Source organism: Schistocerca cancellata, chromosome 5 (genome assembly GCF_023864275.1).
Source record: "Schistocerca cancellata isolate TAMUIC-IGC-003103 chromosome 5, iqSchCanc2.1, whole genome shotgun sequence".
NCBI classification, from domain to species: domain Eukaryota; kingdom Metazoa; phylum Arthropoda; class Insecta; order Orthoptera; family Acrididae; genus Schistocerca; species Schistocerca cancellata.
This window is the reverse complement of record NC_064630.1, coordinates 331,064,356-331,084,152: the sequence shown is the minus strand read 5'-3', so window position 1 is coordinate 331,084,152 and position 19,797 is coordinate 331,064,356. Positions and strand designations below refer to the sequence as shown.

At 40.2% G+C, this 19,797-nt stretch overlaps 1 protein-coding gene and 1 non-coding gene across 4 annotated transcripts in view; both read left to right on the top strand.

The window, feature by feature from the left end:
- Positions 1–19,797, top strand: part of LOC126187545 (balbiani ring protein 3-like) — a 245,985-nt gene that overhangs the window by 121,839 nt on the left and 104,349 nt on the right. For 2 of the 3 annotated variants that reach the window (XM_049928696.1, XM_049928693.1), the window contains exon 3: positions 17,039–17,233. In XM_049928696.1, the coding sequence (XP_049784653.1) occupies positions 17,039–17,233 (195 nt within the window). Of the gene's footprint in view, positions 1–13,335; positions 13,678–17,038; positions 17,234–19,797 lie in introns of those variants that run through there. The other variant, XM_049928695.1, reaches the window with a different exon arrangement.
- Trnan-guu (transfer RNA asparagine (anticodon GUU)) lies at positions 13,967–14,040 on the top strand. Its single transcript has one exon. It is a non-coding gene; the product is annotated as a tRNA-Asn (tRNA).

Below are 19,797 nucleotides of genomic sequence, written 5' to 3'. Positions count from 1 at the left end.
ACGTATGTAAAAACCGTTAGAGATCAACGTATGTTAAAACCTTTAAAGATTGACGTACAGGCATCCATGGAACAATTTTTTCCACCTTAACCATTGTTTTGGTGAACATCAAGATAACTGTGATGATACTGACCAAAGGATCATATTCATAGAAAATATCAAATGTGGCTTTGGAACTTCAGACAGCAATACCTCCTAGCGGGAAGACGAACAGTCCATGTGTCCGCCGCTCGTGGTCTCGCGGTAGCGTTCTCGCTTCCCGAGCACGGGGTCCCGGGTTCGATTCCCGGCGGGGTCAGGGATTTTCACCTGCCTCGAGATGACTGGGTGTTTGTGTTGTCCTCATCATTTCATCATCATCCAGGAAAGTGGCGAAATTGGACTGAGCAAAGATTGGATAATTGTACGGGCGCTGATAACCACGCAGTTGAGCGCCCCACAAACCAAACATCATGATCATCACGAACAGTCCATGTTTGGCATGGTATATTTGTAAAACGTTGGTATCATGGAGTGAAGGAACCGTGCTACTCCGTACCCGAATATATGAACCCTGTTTCCTCCAAAAATAGTCACTACTTAAAAAAGTGAATTGTCGTTTGACAGTTGATATGGTGTTTATTCATGCGTAAGAGTCACATTATGCCATCTGTATTGTTTCTGCACCGTTGTTTTCACATAGAGCTTTCTGTCATAATTCCATTTTATATAGAAGGATGACATATATGTCCACATTCGTTGTCTCGCTGCAAGCAGCAACAACCCACCTCCTTTCTTCGATTAAACAATAGGCGTATGTTTCGTGGCTTCAGAGCCGTTAAATCTTTACGCATTGTACAACGTAATGATTATTGTTCGTTCCATCTTCATTTTGCATTACGTGTGTGCAAATTATGAAAGAAGGTATACTTCCAGGTGACATGCGTCCATTCAGACGTCGGGAAATCGGGCAGTAATGTAATGTCGTTCAGCTCGAGCCTCACATTCAACGTTGTCAAGACGTTGACCCTTCACATGAATTTCTACACTTTGTCATTTTGTGGTAGATTCATATTCATAACACAAAGTTCCGTCACCCGTGATGATTTTTTTTTTCCAGAAAATAATTGTCCGTGTTTTGCATTTCAATCAATTCGCGGCAGGCTTCCACGTGTCGTTATTATTGTTCGGGAGTCAAGGTATGCGAGACGAACTTTGCGCACGATTTTCTCTCCTTCAGAACATTCCTGAGAATGTCTTGAGCACTTGATTTAGAGATGTTTCTTCTATACGATTTGTGACAAAAATGTTGAAACATTACAGCCGCACTTCTACAACTAAACAGTGTCTGCTCGCTCTGACTATTCGAATGGAAATTTGGTTTTTACAGTTGTTAGTTTAGACTGCCACCGTAGTTTCTGCGCTGACGTTGCTTGTGCGCCAGGGTAAAAGTCTCGGAATTCTTTCGACGGACCGCGTATGTTCTGCATTCTTTGATTGCGTGACCTGTGTTTGCAAACGGAAGGAATTAAGGAGCCGCAGCCCGAAGGAAATTGTCCCTGACTTGGCTACCCATGGCACGAACTACTTGCTCATTGCACAGCACCAGGCAGACAGGGTTTAGACAACACGTTATTAGTGAAGGTAATCTCTGTGAGACGACAGCTGGCTCTCTAGACGCACGTGTAGGACATGAATGCGTGTAGCTTTCACGGCGTCCTCGCTTTCTATCCGAGTGGCTGGTCATCGGTCGGACACTTGAGTATTAGGGGTAACAGAAAGTGCCAAGTCTTAGGAGCGCCCTTACATGACCCCAGCAATAAGTGGAAAAGATTCTCGTTATCACTGTGAGATAGCGACTGTCACTGTCGGTGGAAATTGACTTAGACTATCCTTGGATCCCTCTCCGGAAGGATACTGTAGCAAATTTGTCAGTGACATATCCATTATACTGTCGACCCGTTATCACTTTTTTAGTGTCAGGCAAAATAGAAAACAAAAGACAAAACGAGATTTGTGTCAGAATGCTGGCGAATGCGCACCTTTGTTGTCGAGCTGAAAGCCTTCGAAACAGCGTTCTCATTCACGATGCCAGAAGTTGAAGATCGTTGCGTCGGGAGCGATGACCTCCGGAAGATGCATGCTAATGTCCGCATTCGCCATCGACCTGCAGGGAGAAGTTAAATACTAACTTCTTGTCTGTGTACAGCTTATTGGGAGACGGAGCACTAGCTTTGTGTGGCGACGACGGGAAGTGTATCAGCATGGTCAATTTGTCCATATCGCACATGTTGCACATGCTACTGGGACCGCGCTTGCCAGAGACTTCGCACCAGACCGATGATTTCTTTGTGGTAAAATTCACTGTTAGCAGTTTTGAACTGGATATAATATCACTGTTTAGGATTATACATTGACAACCCAGAGCATTATAGTTTATTGGTCCATCATTAGAGCGTAATACATCACCAGTTTTGCGTATCACGGATGCGGCAGTTTGTTGGTAGGTTTGTAGACGTATGTGGCACCAGATGTCTGTTCACAAGCTATGTAATTTTATAAATAACGGGCCCGATAGCAACGCATTTAGGTTCCATAGGATTTTACATCAGGCGAATTTGGTGGCCAGGACATCAACTCGAGTTCACTGTGATGCCCTCGAACCACTGTAGCACAGGTTTGGCTCTGAGACACGGACAATTATACTGCTCAAAGATGACGTCGCCGTAGAGGAGACATCAAGTATGAAAGGATGCAGGTGGTCCGCAGCAGGTCTCATGAATGATCAGGAGAATGTCTCCCAAAGCATAAAACTGCTCCCACCGGCCTGCGTTCCTATCGTAGTAAAAGTTTCGACCCGCTGTTCATTTCGATTATGGCGTTTATTGAGATGACCTTCGGCCTGGTGTAACAAGAACGTGATACATTTGCCCAGGAGGCAAGTTCCATTATTCCACTGTCCAATCCTGCTGATCCCGTGCCCACTGCAATCGCAATTGACGTTGTCGTTGGTTCAGTATACAGTGCGACAGTTATTGATTTATTGAAATAAAATCGTCATAACTTCTGAACGGTTTGCGTTAGGACGCGGAAACTGCATGATTGACGGCGGGGAATGATGGGAATGAGTATGTGAATATGGTTTGGTTTAACGACGAAGGTCACTTTCATTTGAATGGGTTCGTGAAGATTTTGGAAGATGCTTTCGTCCCCATTATCCAAAGCGACCATGATTTCGACAAGATGTGGTTCATTCAAGACTGAGCTCGACCCCATCGAAGTAGGAGAGTGTTTGATTTTCTGGTGGAGCACTTTGAAGACCATTTCTGGCTCTGGGGTATCCAGAGGCCTCTGGCATGGGCCTCGATTGGCCACCATATTCTCCGGATCTGAACACATGCGTCTCCTTTTTGTGGGGCTGTATTAAAGATGATGTCGCCGACCGACAGAGAATGACAACAATGTGTACAGCAATAACCCCAAAACCACTTCTGAGCTGAAAACAGCCATTGAGGAGGTCATTGATGTTCGGACACTTCAGCAGGTCATGCTGAATTTCGCTATTCGTCCGCGCCACATCCTCGCCAATGATGGGAGGCATATCGAACATGTCAATACCTAAATCCTGGATGTCTGTAGTGAAGTTTACATGTTGAATAAAGTGTGTGCACGCTGTAGTTTGTAACTAATTTACTTTTTTCATATAGTTCAATAATTGCCTCCCCGTGTGAACACGTAGGGGTCGTATGCTGCTGTGCCCAATGTTCAGCAACGTGCGCTGAACGGTGTGCTCCGAAACATTTATGCGTGCATCAGAAATTCCATGGATCGTCGCCTATCCGATTTTACAGAGCAGGCAAGCCTCCGAACTCCACGTCCTCTGTAGAGTCGTGGACGTTCAACCACTCATCGCGTAGTGTATTTTCACTGTCCTACCACTTTCCATAGATGCTTAAGGCAGTAGCACGCGAACATTCAACCAGCTTCGCCATTTAGGGGATACTTGTTCACAGGCCTGAGGTAATATTAGTTTGCCTTGTGTCAAAGTCGCTTACGTCAGTGAGTTTCCCCCTTTACGTCCCATATCGCCGCTAGAATGATCCCTCATCCGCCTCGGCTCTGCTTACATACTTTCCTTATCTTGTCACGTTCCCGCTTTGCCACCAGGCGTCATCTAACCTCGTGGTGGGCAGTGGTCATAATGTTTTGGCTTATCATTGTACGCTCAGGGTTGTGGAGTATTTTTAAACTTTGGAAATAATTGATCATTAACGTACTGTCGTTTATTTTTGGACGTTGAAGAAGACGTTCGAACTACAGTAATTATAACGACATCTTGGGTTGTCGGGTGTTCTGCCGGATATCAGCGTCGTACTTGCAAGTACGACGCTGATATCCGGCAGAACACCCGACAACCCAAGATGTCATTAGATCGCCGGGAAAGCCTGAAGAGTTACAGTAATTATATTTTATAAGACCACAGTTTACTTATTACAAACTGACAAAAAAGTTTAGTTTACATTTTCTATTCCATTTTTGGGCTGTTGTGCATTATTACGAACTTAACTTTACAAGATTATTTGCTTTACATTTTTATTAAAGCTCACATGAAAACCGCTTGCTCGTAAACTCTCGCATCAAACGGCGTGTCGTGACATTTTACCATCTGGCGCAGACCTATGGAGGGTCTTGCAGAATATTGCTATATGGTTCTAATTTTTATAATGCGGTGCATTTTCCTTTTTTTGGGTGTCAGCTCCTCTATCAGGGCCTGGCCCAAAACATGTCGACGGGCTGTCATGTCATTCTCTGCCGGTCGGCGACATCATCATCGTCGTCATCATCACTATCTTGAACAGTTTCCAATCTCAGGTTGATTCAGTTTGGAGCATAAGCCTCGCCATGTATTTTCGTTTTCCCATCATCCTTCTATGCTCACTCTGGTCCAATCTTTCAACATATTCCTCCACACCTTTCAGCCATCTATCCCTTGGTCTTCCTTTTGGTCGTTTCCTTCGCATCTCTGTTTCATGGCTCTTCTTGGGAATCCTCTTTTCGATGTAAAGCGGATGCAATATGGAGAGGTATGTGATTAGCACACCGCTCTGCCGGACGTTTTGCCGATTTTCCAGCCTTTGGGGCCATTGCTTCTCATTCCAGTAGTTGCTTAGTTGGCATCACGAGGTTGGATGCACTCTATCCCAACCTTCCCACCAAGGAAAAATTCTTAGTAGTACCGGGAATCGAATCCGGGTCGCACGCATGGCAGCCATATATGCTGACCATTCAGGTCCGGTGGCGCCCTTTTGTATATGAGCTACAATAACAATCATTTTAGAGACTGTCTGCACAATTCTGCGCTTGCAACAGCGAGCAACTTCCAATTTTCTTTGCTTTTTACTTGACTAGTTTCAGTGTACACACGGCGTTAAGTCTAAAATTTTATTTCTGTTTTATGGTGGCTAGACCAATCACAAACAATGATTTTTTTTTCCTTGCTGTACTCGTGGAGCCGATTTAAGTCAAATGTGATGGGTTGGTGTTTTGAGGGTTACTCAGATAATGGTCAAAAGTTCGAAGTTACCCAAACATATTATTTGGAATTAAAATAACTTATTAAAAATTAGTACAGCACACGCATTTTTTCTAACTTTAATATTTCATTCTGTGACTTATTTCGGTGGATAAACATGGTATTCATTCTTATTATGAAAACTGCACTTTATTCAGGCCCTTTACCATTATGTGTGATATACCATACAGTGGGCAGTAATAAATAGCGTAATAGTGAACGTATTGAAACTATATATACACTGATGAGCCAAAGAAAGTGGTACACCACTCTAATATCGTGCAGGGCCCCGCAAGCACACGGAAGTGCTGCAACACGACGTGGCATGGGCTCAACTAATGTCTGAGGTAGTTCTGGAGGGAATTGACACCATGAATCCTGCAGGGCTGTCCATAAATCCGTAAGTGTATGACGGGTGGAGATCTCTTCTGAACAGCACGTTCCAAGGCATCCCAGATATGCTCAATATGTTCATGTCTGGGGAGTTTGGTGGCCAACGGAAGTTTTAAACTCAGAAGAGTGTTCCTGGAGCCACTGTAACAATTCTGGACGTGTGGGGTGTCCCGAGTCCGTCGGAATGCACAATGGGCGAATGGATGTAGGTGTTCACACAGGATGCTTTCGTACGTGTCACCTGTCAGAGTCGTATTTAGCCGTATCAGGGGTCCCACATCACTCCAATTGCACACGCTCCCCACCATTACAGAACCTCCATCAGCGTGAACAGCCCCCTGCTAACATGCACGGTCCGTGGATTCATGAGGTTGTCTCCATACCCGTACACGTCCATCCGCTCATACAGTTTGAAACGAGACTCGTCCGACCAGGCAACATGTTTCCAGTCATCAACAGTCCATTGTCGTTGTTGATGGTCCCAGGCGAGCCGTTAAGCTTTGTGTCGTGCAGTCATCAAGGGTACGCGAGTGGGCCTTTGGCTCCGAAAGCTAATATCGATGATGTTTCGTTGAATAGTTCGCTCACTGACACTTGTTGATGGCCCAGCATTGAAATCTGTAGAAATTTCCGAAATGATTGGACTTACGTGACGTTGAACCATTATCTCCAGTCTTCGTTGGTCCCGTTTTTGCAGGATCTTTTTCCGACCGCAGCGATGTCGGATTTTTATGTTTTACCGGATTCCTGATATTCACGGTACACCTGTGAAATGGTCGTACTGGAAAATCCCCACTTCATCACTACCTCGGAGATGCTGTGTCCCATCGCTCGTGCGCCAACTATAACACCACGTTCAAACTCACTTAAATCTTGATAACCTGCCATTGCAGCAGCAGTAACCGATCTAACAACCGGCCGGCCGCTGTGATCGAGCGGTTCTAGGCGCTTCAGTTCGGAACCGCGCTGCTGCTACGGTCGCAGGTTCGAATCCTGCCTCGGGCATGGATGTGTGTAATGTCCTTGGTTTAGTTGGATTTAAGTAGTTCTAAGTTCTAGGGGACTGATGACCTCAGATGTTAAATCCCGTAGTGCTCAGAGCCATTTGAACGGCTTAGAAACTAAATTTGTCTTTTAAAAGTGTATTTAATTAGGTTGGGCCCAATTTGAAGTATCGTACATTACGAGACATGTGTCAGTGTGTTACCACAAGATGCACAGCGATGTTCAGTACGTTGTTTTTCGACAATGTGGTTCACTCCGTCATTACGGACTTCATGAGATACCAGCTTCAGTCTTCTAGGGGTTACAGCATTTCCTGTTCCTGTCTTTTGAACTGTCAATAATTCCAGTTTTATTCCTCGGATGTGTGTGTGTTAGCACCTTGTGGTATGTTTGCGCTAATACTCACCTGCGTATTATCATTCATCCTCAGAAGCGTTTTCTCTATGCCGACGTTCGTACTGTATGAAGGAACCCCCTTTGAGTTTTGACAAGGTTTCTGGGTGGCGAATGTGTTGTGCAGTCTTGCCTCGTTGTATCGATAACAAATAAATTATACTCCAACATAGAACGCAAAATAGGCAAAGAATTGAAACAGTTGTGAATAAAAATGTAGCTTCCTGCTGGAACAAAATTTAGGCATAGGTTTCCAGTGAGTATATGCTAAGCATTTTGCCTTTACTCGTATAACCTTTTTCTGTTAAGAATGAGAACTTTACTATACCCATTAGTCTCCGCAAGACACCAAAACTTAAAACCAAATATGATACATTTGCCTCTAAGAAACTGCTTCATCGAATTCCGCGTATAGCGTGGTTTCATGGCTTCGTCCAAAGAGAAAGTGAATCGCATAGGCTGAGAAAGTTCCTTGGACTTCTTGACTTCTAAACCCTTTTATCTACCATTCTATCCGTTTGTGGCGACTTTGAATAAAGTTCTGTTACATTTGGCCCAATACAAAAGTTCGATTGAAAACGGTCTGCCGCAGTCACTTGGTATTGTTTCAGATGCTATGGCATTTTGTTTCAAATATTAGGGCATCAAGATGCCTGGAAAATATGTCCGGAAATCCGAACAACTAATGTACTATCCTGTTGCGATAGTACTGGCCACATTACCTCCCCAGATAGGGAAAATTGATCACATGTAAGCCTTCAGAAAAAATCATATAGTTCCTATGTTTTTTTTTCTTTTTCACTTAAAAATAGTAGTTGTGAACTCCTGTAATAGGTAGATTCTAAATGTATAAGGAGCACGTTTCTATGAATAACCATTGTTTGGTGAAAATTTATTTTCCCTTAGAGTGGCCACTTTACCCCAGAATCCCAAAGTAAGTGTATAATTCTTCTACTGACAGTTCAGGTTTTGTATGGCCTATCATTGCAGAATACTTAGCACTTTCCTTAAAAATGCGAGTAATTACGTCATTAAAAAAATTCTTACCAGATGAATTCACCTAAATGTTTTACTTTTACCTTTTATATTTCTGTGACTAACCAAACTCCGGTTTGGAGAACTTGCTATTGGGTCATGTACGGTATTTGCTCTTTTGTTCGTATTTTCTACACACTCATCACATGTTCAGGATTTTTTATTCGTCATTAGGTCCAGCAGTAGTGTGTTCGTTCTCAATTCAGCTTTTTGAGCTAGCAAGCCCTTAGGTGATTAGAAGAAATTTATTCCTTCACCTTCCGCATTGTTAGCATCATCCCTGTCACTGTCGTGTCTGTCTGCTAGAGGAACCAGAACCACTTCATCATTGGTATCAATTTCTTGATGTACATCAACATTCTCTTGCTCTTCCACCTCTGCTAGCCATTTCAAGATTTTTTTCAGCATCATCCCTATAAAAAGTACAGAAAACGTCCCACTATTTCCCATCGTATGATGTATATAAATTTTTTTCTTAGTTTTGAAACAAATTAAATTGAATTTATCTGTAAAATCTTAAATCAGTGTTACTGTCAATCAGTTACCATATAATTACAAATGAAACTGTGACTTATTTGTCTAAAACTTAGCGTAATTGATTATTTTCATTACTTACATCGATGCATTAAGCAGATCTTAGTACAATTAGCGGTCCCTCAGTTATAAAACTAACACCAAGAAAACTCGTTGTTGTCAACTCACTCAAAAAAGATTCGAAAAAAAAACTCTTTTCGTGATATACAATTTTAAAATTAGATTTGTTCTCCGTATGATCTATCATAGGATGGGTTTTAGTGGGTTAATAGGGTTGTAGAGGAAGAGACCAAGGGATGAATACAGTCATCAGATGCACATAGTGCAGTAGGTATCCGGAGGTGCGGAGGATTGTACAGGATAGATTAGCGTGAAGAGTATCAAATCAGTCTTCGGTTGAGGACAACAGAGGCCCCACACGTCGTCAGTATCATGGAATCCCCTCGATTGTAAACAGCTAAATTTTAAAAAGTTTCTCGTGTGCCATTATTGTAGGAACCAACCGAGTATTCGCCTAGCATAAGTTACAGAAACCACAGAACGTGATGGACGATCAGGGTACATGAACTCCATTCATCCTCAATACGACCCTGCTTTATCGACGAGCAGTCAGCTTTCAATATGTTATGCTGCTCTTTGTATGACAATACTGGATTAATTTTCATCTACGAGATGCGAACAGTTCCACTAGCTCTTTACAGAGAGATGATATAACACTACGGGATTTTCACGCCGGCCGGGGTGACCGAGCGGTTCTAGGCGCTACAGTCTGGAACCGCGCGACCGCAACGGTCGCAGGTTCGAATCCTGCCTCGAGCATGGATGTGTGTGATGTCCTTAGGTTAGTTAGGTTTAAGTAGTTCTAAGTTCTAGGGGACTGATGACCTCAGAAGTTAAGTCCCATAGTGCTCGAGCCATTTGAACCATTTTTAACATTTTCACGTGGTTCGTGGCCCCAGAAACATCGTACGTTGACCCTGGTGCTGTAACATTTGAAACAAATTTTACCAAAAGTTGTGTACATTTCTGAATGCGTTAGATTTCATAATCATCAAATTAAAAACATTTGTGTACGAGTAGTATAGGGAGCATGCGAACTGCAAATGCTACACTCTAGCTACAGCGTCGCAACTGTCTTGAAGGAGTAAATGGTTACGCATAATGCAGCGCGCTAGTATAACGATGACTGAATTTAGTGTGTCGGACTGTAGCGGGGTAATTGTACTTACTCTGTCGTCGGTTGTAACTTCACTAACAGCAAATCTCCTCCTGAAATGAAGTTGTTCTCAAGTCGAAATGAAAAAAGCAACACGCAACTAGATCATCGCTCGTCAAACTGCGGCCCTCGAGCCGCATGCAGCCCGAATCACGTGTTTGGAAGGCCGGCGCTTCTCAGCCGTATTTTAGAGTAATATACATCTAACAACTAACAGCCGATTCCTAAAACATCAAGAGCTACTTGATAGTGTTGGTTTCCTACTCTCTAACAAATTTGTCTACAGAACAGTAATATTTTAAGATCAGCTTAATTTTAATTGACGTTGCTGAATTCGACCGTGACGTTGCTCGCTTACCTCAGGGACAAGGGATAAGCAGCCTATGCGGGATTAGAAGATGTGGGAGGCTTTTTGTTTGCCTATCAGTACTGACAACTCACGGGCGTGCGCAACTCGTACTGACGAGTGGTATAAATTTTGAACGGAAGTAACATGGACTCCTGAAGGCTCATTAAACGGTCACGTTCAAATGCGGTACATATTTGTAGCAGGAATATGAAATTAAATTACAACACAATGTGTAGAGGAAACGTGACGGTGAAAACATTTAGTGAACATTTGTGATCGTGTCCCGTGTTGGACAACACATTTGTATAGAAGTACAATAATCAATTAATCATCCGCTCATACAGACAACACAACACTTCGTCAGGCTATCTGAGTTTGCTAACGGTGGCACCACTCTGAAACAAAGAATACTCGACACGAAATGTTGCGAATGGCCCCGTCACTTAACGAATAGTACGAGGGTTATTCCAAAAGTAAGGTCCGATTGATTGCCAAATTGAAACCACAGTGAACATCAGAAATGTTTTACTTGTAACAATTAGCTACACCTTTCAGCTACTTCTCTACGTAGTCGCCGTTCTGACTTAGACTTTTGTCATAGCGTTGTACCAACTTTTCAATAGCCTCATCATAGAAGGCAGCCGCCAGTGCTTTCCGCCAATTCTCCACGCTGGCCTACACCTCGTTGTCTGTGTCAAAATGTTGTCGTCAAAGACAGCGGTTCATGTGACCAGAGATGAAACTCAGGGGGAGACAATTGCGGACTGTATTGTGGGTAATCTAACATTCCCATTTGAAAACGATGCAGGAGCATCTTCATTGCCCCTGCAGAATGCGGCTGAGAATTGTCGTGAAGACGAAACAGCACGACAGTTATGTAATGTTGGCTGCATAGCTTCAGGCGAAATTTCTCACCAGGCCCTCGTACTTGGCGGCAGACACTATTTTCTAGACATCTTTACGCACTCACTGCGAGCTCAGAAATGAGAAGAGCGACGTGATGCTAACTGGGGTTATACTAGAGACACTACCCAACACATCTGTGCAAAGCTTTATCGGATTTTCATAGTCGTTTCCATTTCGCGACCGATCGGACCTTACTTTTGGAATAACCCTCGTATTTGGGGCCCGGCAGCCAACGCAACGCGCCCTTGCTACAAGTAGACTATCGGAGGCTCGTAACATAAGAATCTATGTAGGTTACCAATTAACACTAGTTAGGTTTAATTAGTTCTAAGTTCTAGGCGACTGATGACCTCAGAAGTTAAGTCGCATAGTGCTCAGAGCCATTTGATTTGAACCAATTAACAATAAGATCGGTACGTATGCGGCCCGATGTAACAATGACAGTATTGGCTAGCAAAAAAATTTGATGACCATTGAACGAGACGAAAATCTTGGATCGTGGCATTGAAGACAGCTAATGGTAAACAATGGACTCTAGCAAAACGTTCACGCGTTTGTAGTTGTGGTTTCGTCCATGTTGTGCCCACAAGAGAGCTTGATAGCCCATGATATGTACCAAGATTACACACATCACCTAAATATCTTGGCTGGAGGTTACAACAGATGATATTACTGCAAGAGACATTAGAAGGACCTGCAGAGAACTAAAAGCATGTACATATGTATGAATCAAAAACATCCCAAGCAAGCACTCAGGGGGAGCATAGTAATTTAAATCTGAACGACATAAACATACTCTTCTTCTAGTTTGGTACGTAACTGTTAGACAGAAGTTCAAACAAATGCACAGTTGCAACAGGTGATGCATGATCGTGTGTTGAGTAAAGATGGTTGTGGCGTTCGAGGTTACATGTCTATAAAAATAATGAAGGAAACCTCACTGCCGCAGGTCGCGTAATATTAAGTGCTATTTTACACTCATTGTTACCTTGTGCTCACCCAAATTGCACATTAAGCAGAGAGAATATTCTTCTCTTTTTAACGAAAGTTGTATTAGGAATTAGACTGCCTTGCACTGTTTTTTAATTGTCATAGGACAACAGTATCAGGTGGTTTCATATTTATTCTGTACCAGTTGTATGAAAAAAATTAAGGAGTGGATATTTTGGCCCAAAAAATCTACGATACGCAGCACCATGACATTCATTTTAACAATATTTAGAAAATTATACGTGCGTAACAGACTGCAGTTAAATTAATTTTGAAAGGCCCACAACTGTGCGACAACGCATCTAAATGTGCTCTACTGCAAGAACTCTTTATCACTGAGTTTCCTTATCGCCATCACATCATCATTATCTGTATGTTCATTTAAAAATGTTAAGTTGGCACGACTGCTGATTGTTGTATAACCGTTAATTGTGGTGGTCTGTATTATAATGAACAATGCAGCCACATGTTGACAGCGCCCTGAGAGTCCTGCTTTACACTCATTCACCTCCTTTCACAACCTGCTGCACATATCGCTAATTATACATACAACATTCTCATAATACTGTAATAAACGTATTTATGCAGCGTAAATTAGTTTTAACCGCTTAAGATTGCTGATTATCACTGGATTCCCTGAAACACTTGCTGGACACCTACAAAACTTCCTTAACTTCAAAAACATGGTGGCTGTTTTGAAGGCCTACGCTTTTCTTTATGGTGGAAGATCTAAAATAAGAGTTGTATTTTTGATTCTGAAAACCAGCATAAATTGGACATAAAGTATTGGACGCCGTACCCAACACGTGCACCGGAATACAGCTGACCTCTCGGTCTTTTCATTCATGTTAAATTTTCCACTCGTGATGATAGAGGCGCTCGCGCTCCCAAGTGCATGCGCGCGCGCGCGCGCGCGCCCCCTATTTGAAAGTTACTTGGGAAATGCACAGACCAAGCGCCTATTAAGACATGCTCGTTGTTAATGATCTGAACATCATGTGAACGCATATTTCCTATTCGCCAACGAAACAGCAGTGCATCGAAAGTTAAAAATACACCGAATCATCCGGTCTTCTTTGGTCCATTAGCTTTTGGATGCCATGTAAAAATCACAGTAGGATTTTGCATGATGAGAGACCATTCTAATATCGTGAGAAGGCCCTTCTGTAATTTGTCTGTACGTAGATGTTATACAATTGTGAAACATAAACAGCAGATGCTGTTGTACTGTTGTCATAAGCACTGAGCCATTGATTTTGTCTGAACTAAGGAACCGAGGATTATTTTGTCCTTAATGGATCCAAGGTAAATTTTGATTAAACTTAATTTAGATACAAATTCCGTATAGTGTGACAAGCATTCTTTGGATTTCCGTGGCCATAGAGTTTTTAGCGATTCAATTTATTTTTTACATGATTTCCATTTTTGTCCATAATTTATAGCCATCGATATTTAGCGATGGAGAATTGGGATAATGATCTTTCGTTTCTGAGTAATGTTCAATAACAGTCCTCAGTTTTCACAGCATTCATGTAATATGTATTGGCTTGTGGGTAAAGTTACACATTGAAGTCTAGGCAGTAATGGGTCACGAGCCTCCGTGGCGCAATCGGCTAGCGCGTTCGGCTGTTAACCGAAAGGTTGGTGGTTCGAGCCCACCCGGGGGCGGATATTTTGAGTATAGTCAGTCGTGTCAAATTTCCATTTGTGTTACGAAAGCATTTTGTTATTTTAATTAGTGTGGGTTTTGAACCTGTCGTCGTGCTAATTAAACGAGAACTTGAAAAAGTTGCAACTCTTTCCACTTTCTGGTTTCATTTCACTAGTTTGTTATTGAGGCTGTTAACATCATAAGATATTTATTTACAGTTATCTTATAAATTAACTAATTTAGGTGACCTTGATTGTATTCATAAAAGTAAGGCTATCATTTATCATTGACAGTAACTAATTGGTAGAGAAATGATTGTTTTGGACACATGGAGATGAATACACGTTATATTCTGTACAAAATATGATATCTGACTTTGTAAGAAACCATTTCACTTAGAAAAGAGACAAATAAAATCGACAAGAACATACATGCAAGGCAAAATGAAATGGAACTTTTAGGAATATAGAATTGTAAATGAATGGTGCACAATATACAAATAATGTTCTTAAATGTGGTAAAGAAATATTAATTCAGATAGTTTCAAAAAGCGGTAGTTCACAAATATAATGTCTAAAAACGGCCAATGACTTACAGAAATATTGTTTTAATAAAATAATTTAGAACAACATAAAATGAAAGAAAGAACTGAACTGATATAACAGGTGTTGCACAATCAGATTCCAGGCATTTGCAAAAACAGTATGGTATATGGGAAGAATTGAAAGGCAAAAATAATTTCAAGCATGAAATAAAAAAATACTTGATGGAAAAATGCTACTACAGTGTAAATGAATACCTGTCCTCAGACTGTGGATTGAAACCGGTACTTATTTTTTTAAAATTCAAACTAATTTAATTATGTTTTCAACTTCATAATTATGGTAGTTAGGAAAAATCTGTTAAATATCCGTAATACATTTTGTGTATAAGGCGTAGTTCATGATCTATAATTGTTTATCATGAGCACGTACTTTTGTTTTTGGGTAATAAGTTCTTGTACACTACTTATGTACTATGTGTATGTAATTTGTTTGCTGTTTGTGTATGTTTGTCAATTTATTATGCTAATGTGTTGTTATGTATTACGTGTAATCGAATGACAAATCCTATATCACATGTGTGATCTATAGGATGCTAAATAAATAAATAAATAAAAGACAGGCATTCGCCATGTGGAATAAATGTTAAGCAACAGAATAAGATGTTCTGCCCTGCATCTCAGCTTTGGAACTTTGAAAGCTGAGCTTCACTGTTCAACAACTTGTTTGTGGGCGTACCAGTTGTTCAACACTTCTCAACTAATTTATATATATATATATATATATATATATCCAAAAACAAAGATGTGCGACCCACCAAACGAAACCGCTGGCACGTCGATAGACACAGAAACACACACACAAAACTCCAGCCCTCGCAACCAACAGCTGCCCCATCAGGAAAGAGAGAAGGAGAGGGAAAGACGAAAGGATTTGGGTTTTAAGGGAGAGGGTAAGGAGTCATAACCAGTCAGTTTCCATTAGTGTAGTAAAACTACAAGAGTATTGCATAAGCTTTGTTGGCACCTTTTGTTTGTAGTTAAAATGGTAATTTATAATCAGTCCCCTTAGTCACCAATGTTCTATTATTATTATTATTATTATTTAAAGGTATTCCAAGACAAAAGAGCTCATTCCCACAGTGTAAATTTTTATTGTAGGTGAGGAAAGCTTTCAGAGGTTTATACTGTATGCAGGAACTGGCTGCTGTCCCTTGTATTACTGTTCAATTGTACATTAAGTCACCAGAGGAAGTCACAGCAAAAGAAAAGTGTAGAGATGTGAATTCAGAGTGAGATAAAAATGGAAGAAACACAAATGAAAGTAATTGTAGGAAGGATGTATTTGTCAGACTGGTATTGGAAGATATTTTGTGGATATGCAATTAAGCTATGAAATAGGCGGCTTACAAAACAGATGCTTGGGCAATTCCTGTGTAATGCCCATCAGTCTGGGACATTTAGGGAGTACAAGAAAATCCAAAAGACAGTGACATGTTTCACTATGAAGATATATTGTGGAGATACTCGTCCAACTCCAGTGTCTGAAGTTACAAGATAGACATTTACAGTTAAAATTATGAAAAGGTGCTTCCCAAGAAGAATTGTGTGACATATTCTTTCGTCCTATACATATCTTATGAAATGACCATAACAGTAACATCAGATAAATTCAAGCATAGGTGGAGGTTTACTGATAGTTGTTTGTCCCGCCCACAGTTCACAAATGAAATAGGAAGGGAGGGAGATGGTAGATATTGTATTGTATTGATATAGATATATCCAAAGTACCCTGTGCCAAACATTATTATGTGACTTACAGAGTGTAGATGTAGATTTTTGGTAATTGAAACGGAAGGCAAATCTGAATTAATCACACTTTTACTAATGACAAATTGCAAATGATTGTCATCTTTATCTTCAATAAAGGCACTATTTTGTTGCTAAAATCACCGTTTGCCTCTCACTATTTGCACTCTGTGTTTGTAACTGTCAAAATCCATCCACTGATTATGTTTTAGAATTCGTTTACTTGCTTGACATAGTTTCCTGTCAAAGGCTTGTCCACTTTATCAACGTCACTTTTTCGTTGTTAGTGTTTATCCTTAGCTCGTGGTTAGTTGGTGCACCAGATAAAGATTTTTAACATGTTTGACTGAAAGCTTCATAATGCAATTATCACTTTAGCTCAATATTTTTTTTTCTAATGCTTGGTCTATCACAGTTTAAATGTTTTCCAAAGCTGCACCATAGGACAAAGGTACTATTCGATGTAATGACACTCTCTTTTAAAGAATTTACTGTATGAATAATCTCATGTATTATGGATATTTTTCTACTGAAAGGTTCATTTTCTAGTATGTGAACAGCATTGATTTTCTGAAGTGTCTTTATTCATACCTGTACCACGTATTTAATGTGAGAATACACCAGCGTGCGTGGATTTTAAGGAAAGATTCGTTTACTTGTTGCAGGTTGTGAGCAGTTAAAACAAGAAGCTGAGAGACATTCCCGAATGTTGCAAGAACCTGTAAGAATCCCTAAATGTACCCACAGTGGTGAATTTGAGCCTGTCCAGTGTAATTCCAATAGCTGCTGGTGTGTAGATGAAGCAGGTCTTGAATTAGCTGGAACACGAGCTCAGAGTCATGAGCTCATCAACTGCTCAGGTATAACATAATGTATCTTACTTTACTTCTTATCATCAGTTTTATTTTATTCCACATGTTGTTGATTGGAATCATGTACAAGGATTTAAATGATTGTGTGAGATACACTTCAAATTTTTTTTATCATCATTTACTTGGCATCCACAAGACTTGAGGCTGTTACATACTGCTTCACCCCATGGTAAACTATGAAATCGGATACAGTTGTAAGTTTCTAAATGAAGATATCTCATTTGAAAATAGCTGCATAAAATGTAGAGAATGTAACCTGCTAATAACCAGCATATACTTTATTCCTAGATATCGCAGTAGCTCAGTGTTCCTTAGTAAATATGAATCATTGTTACACATTTTCAAAATAGAGAAACCAGTATACAACATGGATGTAAAAGCTTATGAAAAATTTATTTCAAATTTAAAGAACCTAGTAGCTACAAATCTATTAAATCTAAATTTTAAAATTACATGAGGGTGGAGTAGTTGACCAGTATTCACTTTCAGGGGGCAAATTTCCATTACTGCTGTCAGACATATTTAAAAAATATAGCTTTTGGTCCTTCCTCAGGGAGGAAAGAGTAATAGATTAGGGAAGGCTGCAAAGAAGGGGCTCCCAGGATGAGATGACTGATTTGGTGTTGGGATTAAAAGTGTGTATTGACAGTCCTGGAATTTCACCTCCTAAAGAAAAGGATAGGCTAACCATTCTGCCTCTTTGTTAGTCTTACAGTTTTCTTAAGAAAATCTTCATTTTGATACCATTAATTTTAATTTTGACCAATTATGATCAAAATGGCATTCGCTACATGTGTAGATAATATTGTTAAGTAACTGTAATTATAGAGTAACAGAAATATTGATTCTAAATGTGGTAGTATCAAATAATGAAGCTTTTTTAATATCGTTACCAAGATTAAATACAGGCTGCATAAGCAAAATTGTGGGAACTTTAGTCAAGGAAATGTGAATGTATTTCATAAAAATAACTGAGACTCATCAGGTGTTCAGTCGGTGATCACACTTCACCAAATATAAACTAAAATAATTTCAGAACTGAGATCATGGATATATTTAACAATTGCTTTCTCATATAACAATACGTGGTGATTGTCAACAAGTCTCGCAAGTCAAATAATGGTTAACAAAAGTAATTAAGTGTGTCTAATATCAAGATGAGGAAACAGTATATAAAATGAAATGACATAGACTTTTAAGTTTTCCCTGTTGACAATGATGACATTTTGAAAGTCATATTGTCATTAAAAATTTAAACTCTGCAGACTGGAATGAAATTCCCATTAAAACAGTTAAAAAATATGTCATAATATTGCACACCATTCTCTCTCATAATCAACCAAACTTTTGATGAAGGATGTTCCACTGGAAGATGCGAAAGTATGGCTAGTTCATAAATATGGTAAGCAAGCCAATATGGAGAACTGTAGATCTAACTCAATGTTACCTATTTTCTCAGATATACAGTGTGTCTCCACTAAGAGGCATCAGGTACATTTTCTCTCTGTTTTGGGGGACATTCACAATTTCATTTTTGCGCAGTGTAAATGGAGTCAGCCCAAGACAGAAAGTGTCATTGGAAGTGTCTGTTTTTTTCCAATTACAAACAGAATTATTTCTAAAGTGAGATTTTACATTCCAATTTGGTAGAGTAGTCCCAAATTAGTCTAGCAAAATATTTGTTTTATTGGTATGTATTAACAGGGAGAGTAAAAGAATAAACAGTACTCCAGTTGTGAATGAGTAGCACTGCCCTTTAGCAGTAGCAGACATTGCAGGGCGGGTCAGTACACAAATTACTCCTTGGGGTACTTGTTTTTCTTCTTGTTGTATGGCCCCAGTTAGACTGATAAAGTGAATTTTGCATTAGAATAGTCTGGGGCCTCTCTATAGAATGGGGATGTAAAATCTCACCTTAACAATGATTTTGTTTGTTTGCTTGTTTGTAATGGGAAACAAACCAATGCTTTCCATTGATACTGGGCATTTCATGAAGTATATGATGAGCAGTATTTGTGTGTGCTCCACACAGTGCTAAAACAAAATTACAAATATCTGCCAAAAATGTACCTGACGTGTCTTCAGAGAGACAACCAGTATATAAGAGCTAATAAAATATTGTAATTCATCACACTTAATCACCATGTGTAATTGCTGAAGTTTCAGGGCAGCCTGCAGTGCAACTTATGCTGATAACTAATTGCCCACAAAAATAAGCAGAGCAGACAGTAAGCAAAGAGCACTTGTACACAGCATGGCAATAAATTCCTCTCTGAGTGGAAAGACATGTGTAAGGTGAACCCCCAAGGTTCAGTACTGTAATATAACAAACCAGTTAAAAAAAAATCTATTATTTTGAGAAGTGTTAACGGTTGTAAAAAGTCCAATAAACATTGTTCTGGAAACATATTCTTTGTGAGAGAGAGTACAGCAAGTATTCATGAACTACCACTGAGATAAGAGGATGACTCCCATCTCATGAGTGCAGAATGATTACCTTTTGGAGTGCTAGATAACCTATATCTACATTAAATGCTGGAAAATATTCTCAG